We start from the raw sequence: 15,947 nt of genomic DNA, 5'->3' as shown, positions 1-15,947 counted from the left end.
CATTACAGAAAAATCACATTTGACAAACAGCACTTAGTGTTGGTAATGTAAGCACATTACAGCTGGCACACGTTTTAAAAGTTTGTGCCTTAGGAAGTCTCCCCACTTTGTCAGTTGTTACATGGAATTCATGTTATCGAAACATGTTGCAACAGAACAACCTGCACAAAAAATACCTATGATGTATTTTTCTGACCACTCTTTCCTCCAACTGTGCTCTCCATAGGCACTGTCACTTGTTGACTATCCTTTAGTGCAATTACCTTGTCCTGCATTTAGTTTTGCATTGTGACTGCTAATTCAATAACTAGTTTTGATATTGTACCATTTTAAGGTGGTAAGGCTGCATGTTTTGAGTGCTGAAATTGTTTATAAATCTGCAATGTAGAATTAGCCTGTGGCTTAAAACATTCAACCTCTTTAATTCTTGAAGCACAAAATTGGAGAACACTTGCATCCTCAGTTCTTCATAAAATGACTGTTAATTTGATCTTGACTGATACTGTTCAAAAGAAATTCTCCCCTTGGATCACATGACCCCCCCCCCCCAATATGATGTGCAAGTGTTGAAAGAAAAAAATGACTTCTAGTAATTTAATCAGAATTGTAGAGCTTTTTGACCTCCTAGCATTTTAACATTTAAGGCAACAACATTTTCATGCACGCAACCATATTTGTGAACCAGTATGACTCTTTCACAGTACTTTAAGTGGTACCTTAATCTTGTCTAATTGTCTTTTCAGAGCACAAGACACGACGAAGCAGGATGACTATAGCCAACCAAGTACTGGATATGCCCAGTCCAGTTTGGGATACAGCCAAACAAATTATGGCTATCCTCAGATGAGTGTCCATGGTGGTTACCCTCTTCAACCTCCTAGTGCTCCTCCATCTTTTCCTCCTACAAGGTAATCTTTTTGAATGTCTTATGTAAGCATGGCAACTGGGCCCAGTCAGATTCTCTCTCTAAAGGTTTCAGCATTTTTTTTTTAAAGTTTTAGGATTCCTGGGTATATTCTACCTATAAGCTTATCTATTGAAGGAGAGATTGGGGTTGAACTGGCCTTTACTTCACTGGAGTTTAGAATTCTGTTTCACACAGAGCTTGACAGATTAGATGTGGCTTTCTCTGGTAGCAGCATCTAGAACGAGGGATCACTATCAGGATATATGGTAGGCCACTTTTGAGGTGGAAAAGTTTCTTCACTCAAAGGTATTGAACCTGTGGAACCTCCCCAGAAGGCTGTGAAAATTCACTGAATATGTTGGAGTGATTTTTTTTTTTGGGGGGGTGGGGGAAGTTTTAATGACACCAAGGGGTATGAGTGACAATATGATCATTGAGATAATCCACTATCTCCGAATAGCAGAGCAGACTTGGAAGAGCTAAATGGTCTGTTCGTGCTCTTGGCTTACCGTTTCTGTTCTGTCCATGCTACTATCTTCGGTAGGTCATGTTATGCAGGCAGTGAGCAGGCAGACTTGTAAAGGAGGTGCCACATCCCTATGAAGCATTGCAAGACTGTGTGCTGCCTCTAATCTAACTGAGGTCTGCTTTGTCACTTGTTAGGTAACCTTGGGAACTAGAATACAAATTATTTTGCCAATTTCAGTTGTACAAAGAACTGTACTTTTCTGCTTTTTTTTTTGATAAGTTGTGTTTGCTGCACAAGGGATGTTATTTGACCCATTCATTTTGTACCAGCTCTTGGGCCTAGTTTTCTAGCTTTTACCCATATTCATGAATATCATCCAGCTTTTGAAGTTTCTCGTAGAATGTGATTCCACATTAGGGAAGCATTCCAGATTTAAGTAATCCTATAATGCAATATCCTGTTTCCCCTCTAGTTCACTTTATTTTAAATTTATGAACTCCAGATACTGATCCATTTACTAAGGTTTTTTTAATTAGTTACAGTAGCACTACTCAACCAACTGGCTATGATCAGAGTACCTACAGCCAACAGCCAAGTTATGGACAACAGGGAAGCAGTTATGCACCACCACCACCACCAACTGGAAGCTACACCCAGCAGCAACCACCTTCTGGATTTGGTCAGCAATCTAGCTATGGACAGCAGACTGATTACAGCCAACAAAGCCAGTACAGTAAGTGGAAGTATTTTGTCTCTCTATCACTTAGTGGTGACTATATCCTATCTCCAGCCTTAATGTTTTATAATGCCTTGTTAAGTTAGACCAGTTGTCTAATCCAGTCAATGGGAAAGGAAGCCAGTGCAAGACAGGCTATCATTCAGTAAACTTGGAAGGGGTACCTCCCATTTGAAGAAATGGGTTAATCATGTTTTCTCACTTGTGGTTGAAATACTCATAGATATTCTGTTCTCTTTTCTGTATAATCAAGCTCTCCTCTAGTAGCATTTTTACTGGTATTATTGCATATTACAAAGTAAAGTACATTCACAATGTCTTGCAACAAAGCAAGTAAATATCAATTGTTTCAATGGGTCAATTTCTGTTAAATGAACTACTGAAATGTTTCCTAGGTACTTATAGGCAGGAGCAGCCATCCACTAATAGCATGAGTGGGTATGGACAAGACCAGAGTAGCTATGGAGCACCAACCAGTAGCTCTGACAACCGGAGCAGAAGTCGTGGGAGCTATGATCAAGGAAGTAGAGGAAGTAGTTACAGTAGAGGCGGTCGGAGTGGACGAGGTGCAATGGGGTAAGATGACCTCTTCCTTTTAGAGAGGTTTTAATGCAAAAAGTCACCCCAAAGCAACAATTACCTTATACTGGGCTGAAAGTGTGAATTTTTCTGAAGTACTTGACAAGGTCCTTCAGGTAGAACTGGCAAAGTTCCAGTTGTTTTGCAGTCATTGAGAGCCAGATGCTCCGGTTCTAAAGCTTGTTTTTTTAATTGAAAAGTAAATATCTGTACATGATATTTTTAAAAAAAATTAGTTGTCTACCTTAAAATTATTTTCAAATCTTTAAAAAGTAAAATGATTGCAATTTTCAGCCCTGGTTCTAATTTTCCAAAGGCAATGTCCAACCTCTGTGGAATAATTTGCCAGTGTGCTTATTCTAATTGCTACTCAAGTAGAAAATAAATGTCCAGGCAGAGTCATAGATGTACTCTTAATTTTGCTTTGTGACTGCTTTTAAATACTTCGTAAAATCAGCAGATTAATGGAATTTGCAGTTGGAAACTATTTAAAACTTGGTGAACCAATTGTCTGTTAATTAAATGAAATGATTAATTTTTAATGAAAATGCAGCAACACCTAACTCCACATAAATCAGACATTGCCTTTCTGGGTGAAACCTTTTAATCCTGAAACACGTGCTTTGAGTGTTTAAAAAAAATCCAATTTCATAAAAGAATATGATTATCTTTTAAGGTGGATGAAAACTTGGGTGATTTTATTACACATTGAAATTTGGTGTTTTCAAACATTAATCTAGTTCCTGTTTTGAAAGTTGGCGGGTGGGGGGGAGGCTTGGTTCCTTCCATCTGGGTATTTTACTTAATTTGAGGAATGTGAATTAATTTTTTTTTTAAATGACAAAATTGTGGGGTACAAGTGTTACAAGCTTGTTAAATTGGTTGTTTGGAGCCTGGGTTTCATTTTGTAGTGTTTAATATGCATTTACTTGCAGTTTGCCAGTATAGGCTTTGCATTATGCATATGCCATTATTAATTACTTCAAAATATATGCAGCAATTTATAAAAGTTAGTTGACTTGTGGCTAATTTTGTTTGTCTCACTAGCAACCTCAATGTAGAAACTAGCTGGTTGCTGTGCTTCTATATAGGAGGATATGATAAAGGTTTCACTTCAACATTTGGAAGTTAACTTGACTTAAGTTAATAGGGTTTCCATTTGCCAGGAAGCTAATGTTTTTTAAAAATGTGTAGTGATGTGCTAAGTAATGTAAATGAATCACTGTAGCCCTAAATGCTCCTTTATGCTTTTTGCCTAAGAAAATATGGGCAATGGAAACCCTATAGTCTTTGCATTTTAAAAAACTCCATTGTATTTGTATATTAATCAACAAGGGAGCTGAAAGCATTATCGGGATATTCCTTGCAGTAATAGGCAGGGTCAGTGGAAAATAGAGTTCTTTTTACAGGTCTTTTTCTTAAAATTTGGACTTGCCAGTAAGGGGTTTGCACTAAAATTAACAATGTAAAAATATGCTTGAATTAGAGGCAGAGCATTGAGCAACCTCCTCAAATGGGTTTTTTAATTTTAATTGCTTAAAATGGTTGCCTATCAACTGAATTGCTATGACCAAACTTCTTCTATCGTCCTAAATGTCATTCTTGGTGCAGGATTGCTATTCTAATAGTAGTCTAGATTTTACTCCTCTGATGGTTTGTCTATGCCCTGTAAATTATGGTGTTGAGCCATATGGTCTTAATCCTTGGTTTATACCAAATTAGCCAATGTTATAAATGTTGCAACCAGCCTTGATTTTGCGAGGGCTCACAGGAAATATTGGCCAAGATTTTACTCCTGTTTGACTAGTGTCCCTTTTGGGATGGTGGTATAAGAATTGGGTAATGCACAATTAGCTTTCAACAATACTGTCAAATATTTAAGAATGACCACTTGGTTGATGCATCAGAAAGCTGCTGGCACCAATAGAACATTATCCCTTGATATGCCATTGCTCTTAGAAAGGGAAGTGACCAGAGGGTAAAGGGTGTGCATGTTACTGCTTTTATTGAAAAAAATTAAAGATTTTTTTCTTTGGATAGTGATACCCAGGTTACACATAATGCACATCTATGGGTATGCATACTCTAATTCCACTGACCCTGGCAACTGGATGTTACTTGTATTATACTAGTGACCACTTAAGAGATGTTCGAGTGATTCCTGGCATCCTTGTAGATGCAGTTTTGGCACTTGAGTGGATTGGGCAACAATTTCAAATCTGTTAGATTCATGCTGCCACGCACATTTGTATCCCAATTTTACTGCTACCGTGATAACAATAAAAATTAAGAATCCAAAGTTGCCAATCCAGCATGATATATATTTGAAAAAAATGAAGGTAAGTATGTTGTTTCTCCAGAGGTACAAAAACTTAATGCACTGCCATTTTAAATCTGAAGTTGCCTGTCATCCCACATTTCTGTGCGTTATAATGAAAACGCATAAATGGCTCAGTCTTTGTGGTACCCTTCCAAACAGGGCAGTTTGGTGTAATATATTTTAACCACTGGTTCTGTTAAAGAAAATTTAAATGCTCATCTGATGGGCATGTGGAAAATGACTTAGTTTCCCACATTGGTAACATTTATTAATGACTAAATGCCCTGCAAGTATCTAAAGGATACCTATATGAAATGTTGATGTATTGATATTTAAATGTAAATGTGACTTATTGGGCTATATTTAAAAACCACTTGTGGGTAAATGTATACATGGTGAGTGGCTGAGCTGCACACAATATGCTAACCCAAAAGTCTTATCAGTGGTTGGTGCTGAGTTAACTGGTTTCAAACAGTGTAACAATGCGGCACTAAAAATTGCTCCATCTCCTTGGGCTAGGGAAATGTATCAGCCAGAGATTGTGCTCTTGCTGGAGAGCATGAATGTCAGTTGTGGAGCAGAACCAGCTCTGCTATACTGCCCTTCTGTGGTTGTGCAGCTTGTCAGCTTTTGCTCTCTTTTAATCACAACATAATTTGGTTACTTCAGTGAGGTAATATGGTTTCCAGCACCTGCGGGTTTGTATCCCAACATGAGCCTCTGGCTTTTAAAATATAATATTGAACATGAAAGAAATGAAATTCTTTTTGTTCTCTATTCATAAATCATGTATGTTATTTGAGCAGGTTTGTTGCTCTGAAAAATGAGTATAGCTAGAGTAAAATGTGGTGGCGCAAATGACGGATTTGCAAAATTTTCTCAACATTGGTCAGATGTATTAAATATCCATTTTTAAGGGTCTCTGGTATCTACTCCAAGTCCATACATCCTTATATTCTTGAATTGTTGGATGCATGTTTAGTCAATGTACAATGACCTATTTCTAAAACTTTTGATTTAAAAAAAAAGAATTCTTGAACCAAATACAGTTGTGTGGTTAGTATTTCTCTCTGAACCATGCACAAGTGTGGGTGGAAGACACAATTAGTTTCAAGGGTGGTTGGGTCAGAGGAGTTGGTCTAGATGTTGGAAATTGAGTTTGTTGACCATCCGTCCATTTGTTCCCTAGATTGTGTGAAAACTCTTGCACTGGGGCACCAGTCTTAAAAATCGTTATAGTTTGGGAGACAACAGCTATATTTCTCCTACACTGTTATTGTAAATTGGGATTCCACGACACTGTGCCAATGTTGGTCAAAGCGAAAGCATATTCATACTCTAAAGTTGTATTATGAGCAGATACTGTGGTTTTTAATGTTTCCCTAAGAAATAACCTTATAAAAGTATTGACCTGTGTTTCAGCTTTGGTGTAGATTCTTTTCTCCTCCTCCCAAAAAACAGGATAATTTCCCAAACATGCTGTCCTCTCCTACCTGAACCTTTTTTTATAGGAGTAGATTTAAACTTATGTTTTTTTTTAAAAGTTATGGGTAAAAGTATAATAAAACTGTTTAACCTGAGAAATGAGTGCATTATTGGTAGGTTATTTTTTAAATGCCTAAATAAAAGCAATGGGTAAGGAAATAAATTTGAGGATGAAGGAAAGGACACATATAATCGATCAGGATAAAATATAAATATTCAGAATGTTTTAAAGTTTGGGTTGGTTGGCAGTTTTTTTTTCTTTTGGGAGAAGGGCTGTAGTGGGTGCAGCTAAAATTCCCATTGAGCAGTTAACCATTTTACACAACTTGTTACAAGTTTGTTCTTCTGTGGAAGAATTTAACTATAAATACAGAGCCTAAGCAGTACGATACTGCTTTCACTCCCTTGTCTGCAGGTAAGTATTAGAATGTAGTTTTAATAATGCCAATACAGTTTTTTAAATGCTTGAATATGGAAACTATGTTAACATGCTTTGTCGCATTTATATGCTACAGGTTACAAAGTGAGAGCCTTGTTTACACTTCAATACTTTAAACTATTTTGACTGAGCCGGCAGCATATTGAAAAATGGGACTAGACACGTTTTCTACATATGTATGGACAAAAAAATATGTATGGTGTATGCAAGTGGAGTAATACATAAAAGCATGGTATTGTACACTTGTAATGTAAACATGGTATTTATTATACAGTAATATGTAATTTAATTGGAAGTTAAAGAGTAATGTAAAAATTAGTTTAATGGTTTCTTAACAGTTCTGTTATAAAACTGCATGCACCAACTATAGTTGTTCAGAACCCTGTTACTGGCAAGTCAAACAGTGAAGGTGTATATGGTTTTGGAGGGTGTACGAAAGCTTTAGGAGAACTACTGTGAAGAAAGGCAAACTCGCAGATGAAAACTGGTGAAACTTCAGAGGCCTTAGCCAGTGCTTTAAAAGAGGCACGAGTTTCATCATCATTGAGCCTTAGGCTCAAGAGGTACTGGCTTAAGGGAATACTTCATTTCTTCATATTTGTCCCTGCAGCGGTGTCGACCGGGGTGGCTTCAGTAAGCCTGGTGGTAAGTTCTTAGCATTAACATGGTTAGTCAATACATTTTTGTGTTTTGAAGTTTGTGATTTGGGGGAAAAACTTTTGCGTAGTAAAATTTCCTTGTATACAAAATTCAACACATACGTGTGTGTGTGTGTGTATATATACTGGAGTCGCCTGCCGGCATTAAAATGGGTTTGCGTTAAAATGGGTTTCATTTTGCCTGATACTATGGTGAAAATGGATGTATAAAGTGAATAATCACTTGAGTGATGGGCGTGCATTAAAATGGGTTTGAGATTACCTAAAGTGGTGAATAGAAAATGTAAAATGAGTAAACACTTTTAAGTGTGAGGGCTTGCATTAAAATGGGTTTTGAATTACCTGGTGCTGGTAATTTAATAAAAGTCAATGACCACTTGTCAGAAGTGGTATAAAGTACCAAATGGTTTATTTTAAACATTTTAAATGGGGATGTTTTAGTTTGAGTAATACCATTTTTAATTTTAAATTCCACTGGAGAATATTTCACATCATGGTCTTGCATTTGCAGTTCATCTCTGTTGAATGAATAACCAAAAGGTGCTGGAATTTTAGATCTAGATGTTTTTAAAGGTATTGGGTTAGTGGAATGCAAAATAATGTTGTTCCTGCTTTCTTTCCTTCTCATCCAGTAACAGCTGTAGAAGAAACTCCGGAGCCTGAACCAGGTAATTGCTTATTAAAATGTATCACCCGTTTATAAATAGTTATCTATTTCTTATCGGGTTTTATTTAGATTAGATTACTCGGTGTGGAAACAGGCCCTTTGGCCCAACAAGTTCACACCGACCCCCGAAGCGCACCCACCCAGACCCATTCCCCTACATTTGCACCTAACACTACGGGCAATTTAGCATGGCCAATTCACCTAACCTGCACATTTTTGGACTGTGGGAGGAAACCGGAGCACCCGGAGGAAACCCACACAGACACTGGGAGAATGTGCCAACTCCACACAGTCAGTCGCCTGAGGCGGGAATTGAACCCCAGTCTCTGGTGCTGTGAGGCAGCAGTGCTAACCGCCGTGCCGCCCATAAATGTTACGCTTTGTGCTTCAGTTTTATGCAATAGTTTAGAAAGTGGTTGCAAGTAACACTAAACGCACAAAAACATTTTTGAGTGGGGCAGGGTTCATGTTTAATGATTTCCTTGTTTGTGTATAGATTTATACAGTGCTTTCATTTGGGTGAATCACAGCATCCATACTATAGAATTCATTAACTAGTTGCCAATTATCAGTCCAATTCAAAACCTAATTTCATGCTTTCCCATCTTGTAGGTTAACATAATTTGATCAGTCAAAAAATACATTTCGTGTAGTTTCACAGCAGTTAATCTTTGCTAGTTGTTTTAAGCTGGTGTAAAAGGAATAATCGAGGAGAGATGCAGCTGATTAAACCACTTTGTTTTAAACAAACAACAGAATATCATAGAATCCCTACAGTGTGGAAACAGGCCCTTCGGCCCAACAAGTCCACGCTGACCCGTTCCCCTACCCTGTTAACCTATATTTAAAGCACCTAACCTTGAACGCTGCAATTTAGCATGGCCAATTTACATAACTGCGCATCTTTAAATTGTGGGAGGAATCCGGAGCACCTGGAGGAAATTCCACACAGACACTTGCCTGAAGCTGGAATCGAATTCAGGTCCCTGGCGCTGTGAGGCAGCAGTGCTCGCCACTGTGCCACCACAAATATATTTACAAGTTTACAGAATGAAGCACAAACAAGAGGACAGAATAACTTAACCTATCTGAAAAGCCAACAGAGAATCCCACCTTGTCCCCATTACTTGCAACAATTCCCCGTAGACACCTTGGCACAAATAAAATCAAAATCAGGCTCTTATCGGAAAGAAGTCAGAGACCACCAGTCTTGACCTCCTGCTTTGGGTCCAGCAGCTTCAAAAACACTACTGCTTGCTAAGTAAACCAATCCAGAGAAAAGCTGCGCTTTGGGGATTAACTAAAGATGACAAAAAGGAGCAGCTTCACCAACAAAGACTCCCCACAAAGTACCATTGATAGGTAAATAAACACAATTGCAGATGCAAAGAATATGAAACAAAAGTAGTGCTGGAGAAACAGATTTGGCAGCATCTGTACAGAAGATGAGTTAATGTTTCGAGTCTTGTGACTCTTCAAAGGGATCACTGAAGTTGAAACATTAACTCTTCTCTCTTCAGATACTGTCAGACCAATCTCGGTAATTTTCCTGAATGTTCCTGCCCTTTAGCTGCTAGCATAGCTACCTGCAAAGTTTTTTTTTATAAACATTTTTTAGGATTGGATTTTATCATTTATATAAATTCTGCATCCTCCTGAATTTGTGTAAGAAGGCTGTAATTGGAAGACCCGTATTTTGTCTTTGATTTGACTTTGGGTTTCAGATAAACAAGTAGACAGTTAGTTACAGCAGTTTACCTATATAACTATAATGCTGAGGAAAAGAACTTGTCTGCAGTTGAAGATATCTCAGTGCACACTTCAAAAGCTTTTTATGACCTCATTAATCAGTAGTTCACTGGATTTTTGTTTTATTGGCTTATTTACTGGCTTGACTGTCTTTAACTGTCAGTCACTTGCTTATCCTGTACACTTGTTTGTTGGAGTTGGATTTAATATGAATGTGTTTCTGGAAGAACCAATAGCTTAGGTGTTTTTGTCCTTGCATAACTTGCATTAGCCAGCAATATTTAGTATGTAATTTTTTTTAACAAGGCTTGTCAAATGTGTTAAGAACCTTGCTTCCTTCTCTATCATTGGTTCAGTCCTTAATTTTAAGTCTTGTAATGTTAACTGTAAATAAAACATCAAATGCACCAAAGGTCTTTTGCCTCCATCCTGCATTGTTTTAGGGAGGTTCCTACAGTACATCCACATTGAACATTTTCACTTTGTGATACAATTAATTTGCATGCACAGTGACATCCTTATTGGTAACTTGTGTGGTTCAAAAGTTTGTATACAATGACCCTTTCCTCCATGTTCATGGTAACTTGAATCACCACAACAATATATTAACACCTTGAGAAAAGTTCTCAAGTTGAACTTGTGTGATGGGTACTGGAGTTAAGACAAAAACATTTAACTGTCCTCTACTTGTTTTGCAGTAGCAGCTGCTGAACCACCACCACCACCACCGGCTCCGGCTCCAGTTCTGACTCCAACCCCAACCCCAACTCCGACTCCAGCCCCACAGGAAGATGTGGAAAATGATACTATATATGTGCAAGGCTTGGGTGAAAATATAACTCCAGAAAGGCTTCTGGATTTCTTCAAGCAAACTGGTGCTATAAAGGTTTGTTTTGGCGTATACTGTCAACTGATGCTGCATTTTTTGGAATTTCTTTGCTGTTAATTTTGCACCTGTATGTCTTTAGATCAACAAGCGAACTGGGCAGCCTATGATCAACATCTACATTGATAAGGAAACTGGAAAACCTAAGGGTGAAGCCACTGTGTCCTATGATGATCCTCCTTCTGCGAAGGCTGCTCTAGAATGGTTTGATGGTAATTTTTTTTTTGGTTTTGTCATTCATACCAAAACACATTGCTCCCTGTTCTATCATTAATGGTAATTTATATTCCTTTTTCAGGCAAAGAGTTTGATACAAACCCAATCAAGGTTGCTATGGCAAGAAAGAAGCAGCAGCCACAGCCTCAACCACAACTGCAACAACCACCACCACCATTGCAATTTAATAATATGCGAAGTGGTGTCCCCCTCCGGGATGGAAGAGGTGGTGGACTCCCTGGTCGAGGTGGTGAGAATCTGCATTACAGACCAGGTAATACTGTTTGGCTTTGTATTTTATGTCTCAGTTTGCTTGTAGAGCATAGCTCCAATTGGATGAAGGAGGAATGAAACTAGGGACTTCTGTGTTAGATTTTTAGATTTTAGTGGCCTTCTGTAGCCGAGTGGGAGATTTGGTATCAGTTTCATATTTATCGTGTGCGTTCTTATACCATGATTGAGTTAAGTTTTCAGCATATTTTTTAAAAGCCTCCCACCTCAAAAGCTTAGGTGGCTGAAGCAGCTTTTGAAGGTTTCAGAATTTGCCAAACATGTTACTCTGCTGTAGTCCAGTTGAAGTTCAATATTGTGTATCCTTCCCCAGTGGTTGACACTTATTGTCCTGTTCTATACGCTTATGCTGGAATATTGTGGCACAAATCCAGACTTTTCCAACTCCATTCTTCTATAAAACATTTGCTAAATTTTCGGCTTTTTTGAGAATTTTTGGAATCCTCACACCTTCAAAAAAATCCTCTTATTGCCTTGTTCCAAGTCAGTTTACAATAATCTGGTTTGGTTCAGAGGGTGGGACTCCTGAAACTGTTAAATTTATAAACTGCTTCTTTCAAGGACTGGTCAATAAAACCTAGCCATAACTTAAGAACAAGTGAGATTTGGGGCAAAATTTAAAAATAGAGCCTCAAAGGTAATCTTTTTGGATTTCTAAGTATGCTGTTAGCTTGGATTAAAATTAGTGTTAAGTGCGTTGTTTGAAAAGGAATGTTGGAGCAATGGTTAATGCATGAAGCACTGGCACCAGCACTAAAGGAAGTGGATGCCATCCCATTGGGATGGTCATCACCACCTGAACCAAATTGGGAACAGTATTTGGGCAAGTTGAATATAACCAGGGTGGTAGAGGGTTTTAGACTACGTAATGGAGTAATGGATAGTTTTGGAAGAAGTTACTGGCACCAATAAGGGAAACGATTAGTGTTGCAGCAAACAACAATGTACAAACCTGAATACCTTTTTTATAAAGTAAATCCATTCTCTGTTTAAATCGCATGATAGAGACTGAGACCTGAATATTTAATGTTGCAGGACAACTAAGGACCAGAAGGGGAGAAGGTAGTGGGGTCTGGTAACTAATTAATTCTGGTATGTTAGGAAAATGCTCTTAGAAACTATATGGGCTAGAGATGAGCTGATGAAGGCATGGCCATTGTGGGAGCAATGTCTTAGCATCGTCACACTAACCACACCATAGGATAGGATATTCAGTAAGAAATTGAGTCTTTGTGAGAGGCATATTAGATTGATATAGATTTGACAGTGAGGTTGGCAAAGTACCCTGACCAATGAGCTTAGTGCTTGGGGAACCGTTTCTTAAAACGATATACTCTCGAGCCAATCGGAGATATGCAATTCAACAGAATTGAAAAATCACATTTACAGATGTTCCAGGTTGTAGTGATAATGATTTGAATTATGTATGAGTGTAAATCTAAGGTTAGTGTTTTTAAAGGTGAGGGCATCAACGTTGACATGGTTAATGTGAATAAATTAGTTTAAGGGATCAGTTAGGATTGCCATACAGGCACTTGTAAGGAAATATTTCAAAAGATGCAGCCAAGATAAAACCAGTGAGACACTAAGGAGAGGCCTCCTATCCATGGCATCTAAGGAACTGATACTGTGTGAAAGAGCACATTTACAATTTTGCAAAGATGGAGGATGACAAATCCTCAGATCCTGAAGCAATTCATCCTTTGATCTTAAGAAATGGTCAACCCAGTATGTGCGTTTGTTTAGGTTTCCCCAAATATATTGAATTTAGGAAAGGCTCCATCAGATTTGATGAATGCAGTATTGTATAGGAAAACATTAACTTGTCTGCCTTTTTGCATGGCAGAACAGAAAAGCAGTATTATTTAAATGGAGAGGTGGCAGAGCTTTGAAGTAACATTAGATCCTGGTTATACAAATTAATTGCAACACAGTTTTAGCAAGTAATTAAGCCAAATGGAATGTTCTCATTTGAGAGACAACCGGAACAATGTATGTTTTGTAGTACATTGTGTTAGTGACACCACATCTGGATTGCTGTAGTTTTGGTCTCCTTTAAGAATTTAAAGCATATTTACTTGACTGATTCTTGAGACTGGTGTGTGTGTGCGTGTGTGTGTGCGGCGAGGAGGGTATCCCAAGGTGGGGTCTAGACCAACTGGGACCCGTTATGAAGAGCTAATGTTCTCATTTCTAAAATCCGTATGCTTTCTTGCATTGTGGCATCTTGAGGATTCTATAAAACGGATGGGTGCTGAAAGGAAGCGACTGGAATTGTGGTGCTGTTTAGAGTTCTCTATTTAAGATTGAGATGAGATGCTTTTTGAGGTTGAGCCTTCTCTCTGCTGGTAGAGGCAGGGTTGTTGAATATTCAAATGCATAGGTACATGGATTCTTGATTAGCTGGTGTGTTTTCCACCAGATGAACCATTATTTTACTGAATTGTAGTGTGTGTCTGAGGCCTACGCCACCAAATTCTTTGTGTTCAGCTGCTGGATATTCTGCTGCACCTGTTTTCTGTACAATGAATGGTACAATCTATACTCCTTGGTTTGGAGATGCTGGTGATAGACTGGGGTGTACAAAGTTACAAATCTCTCAATACCAGGTTATAGTCCAACAGGTTTAATTGGAAGTGCTAGCTTTTGGAGCATCACTCCTTCAGGTGGTTGTGGAGGGCACAATTGTAAGACACAGAATTTATAGCAAAAGGTTACAGTGTGATGCATCTGAAATTATACATTGAAAAACACCTTGATTGTTCTTTAAGTCTCTCATCTGTTAGCATGACCATGATAGTTTCACTACTCTCATATGCAAATTACAAAACATTTTTAAAAGTTACATTCTCAGGTTAACTGTAACAAATGGTATCAGCGCAGGTGAGATGTTGAAGGTGTTAGCCCCCTGTGTTCCCTGTCTGTGCCATAATGTTTAGACTGATTCTAATCTAAAAAGTGAGTTAACAGTCTTACATGGATTCATGCAGTTTTTGAGCAAAGTACAATGTAACTGTGCAAGTACAAATTCACCCCACAAATGGTGTGCACCCATGTTGATGCATGCCTGGTGTTGTGATTTGTAAATTTATACTCATTGGCACTTTATTTGCTTTCAGCATCAGATTTGCAATGTCAACTTTCTACCTTTGTTCAAAATTAAATCTTTTTTCTGTTCACTGTCCTTATTTACTGAAAGTGGGAAATACGCATGCATTTTAGTCAGTTATCTAGTCTTTTTATTTAGACTATAAGGTATAATTGCCTATTAACTGGCGTGTTTAGCAATAGCATCTTTTTTTAACGAATGAAAATCTCCAGAATCCATCAATAGGTAGCTCCTTTGAGTTTAAAGTGATTAGTCTTGTCACTTGTGGAAACTTGTCTGCCACTGAAGTGGCATCATAACATGCAAATCCAGAGCCTAGGTGAATACACTGGGGAGGCATTCATATCTCAATGACAAATTGAATTAACTAAATTCATTACTAATTAACTGGTGACCATATAACTATTACTTATGTTGAAGTCCATCACAAATGTCTTTGTTGGAGGATAGAAATAGGCCATTACCTGGTTTGTCTTACATGTAACTTCATACCCACGACAGTGTGGTTGACCCTTAAATCCTCCTTTCTGCCTTCTGTAGTGCCTAATGACTACTTTGCATCAAATTGGAGTAAAGTTTAAAGAAAAGAATAAAACTAGATTTGCCACCCAGCATTGAGCTAGACATCAGAAATGCAGATCTGGCTGAGTTAAGTTCTCCTTGACATCTGGACATTTTTTTGTCAACCATTGCAGCCTTTTTATTCCATGATGATTATCATGCAATAATGCTGTTTTCTCACTCCTACCCCAACACAACCACTCTAATATTTTGCTTCAGAATTGCTATTACCTTTCCTGCTGATACTTTTACAACTGGTCTGTTCTATTACTAATTTGTACCCAAATTAACTCCTTCAGGATGAATGTCCAGTATCTTCCTGTCCTATTTGTACATCTATCCAGGGATATTTAGTGCCCAGTCCTGCTTTTTCATGGAGGGTGTTCTCCATTCCGATTCATTTTATAGCAAGACTTGTTTTCTCCCACCCCATCACCAAGCTGTAAATTCTCATGCCCAGAAGCTCTTGCAAATCGCCACAAGGACTTTTGGTTGCACCTTAGCACTGGGACCTGCCTGGCCCTTTACAGGCTGCATCTGCTCCCAACCCAGGCATTCCTTCCTGCAACGTCTGTGCAGAGGTCTTCTTGCTCTCCCAATTTCCAGACTGGTATGTTGTGCGAGGAATAATTTAGAATTACAACTGTTCTGTTTATTTTCTCTCTCTCTTCCCTCTTTCTTTCTTTCTTTCTTTCCTTCTTTCCTTCTTTCTTTCTTTCTTTCCTTCTTTCTTTCTTTCCTTCTTTCCTTCTTTCTTTCTTTCTTTCTCTGTCTTTCTTTCTTTCTTTCTTTCTCTGTCTTTCTTTCTTTCTTTCTTTCTCTGTCTTTCTTTCTTTCTCTGTCTTTCTTTCTTTCTCTGTCTTTCTTTCTTTCT

At 38.2% G+C, this 15,947-nt stretch overlaps 1 protein-coding gene across 1 annotated transcript in view; it reads left to right on the top strand.

Moving 5' to 3' along the window:
• LOC122562406 (RNA-binding protein EWS-like) overlaps window positions 1-15,947 on the top strand; it is a 26,052-nt gene that overhangs the window by 5,690 nt on the left and 4,415 nt on the right. Inside the window, exons 2-9 of the mRNA XM_043715264.1 lie at window positions 744-908; window positions 1,913-2,109; window positions 2,508-2,688; window positions 7,546-7,580; window positions 8,227-8,262; window positions 10,709-10,896; window positions 10,979-11,108; window positions 11,195-11,386. Coding sequence (XP_043571199.1) covers window positions 744-908; window positions 1,913-2,109; window positions 2,508-2,688; window positions 7,546-7,580; window positions 8,227-8,262; window positions 10,709-10,896; window positions 10,979-11,108; window positions 11,195-11,386 — 1,124 coding nt within the window. The remainder of the gene's footprint in view (window positions 1-743; window positions 909-1,912; window positions 2,110-2,507; window positions 2,689-7,545; window positions 7,581-8,226; window positions 8,263-10,708; window positions 10,897-10,978; window positions 11,109-11,194; window positions 11,387-15,947) is intronic.

The sequence above is a fragment of the Chiloscyllium plagiosum genome, chromosome 25, assembly GCF_004010195.1.
Source record: "Chiloscyllium plagiosum isolate BGI_BamShark_2017 chromosome 25, ASM401019v2, whole genome shotgun sequence".
Taxonomy (NCBI): Eukaryota; Metazoa; Chordata; class Chondrichthyes; order Orectolobiformes; family Hemiscylliidae; genus Chiloscyllium; species Chiloscyllium plagiosum.
Note: the sequence above shows the minus strand (reverse complement) of the source record. Positions and strands in the feature narration are given on the sequence as shown.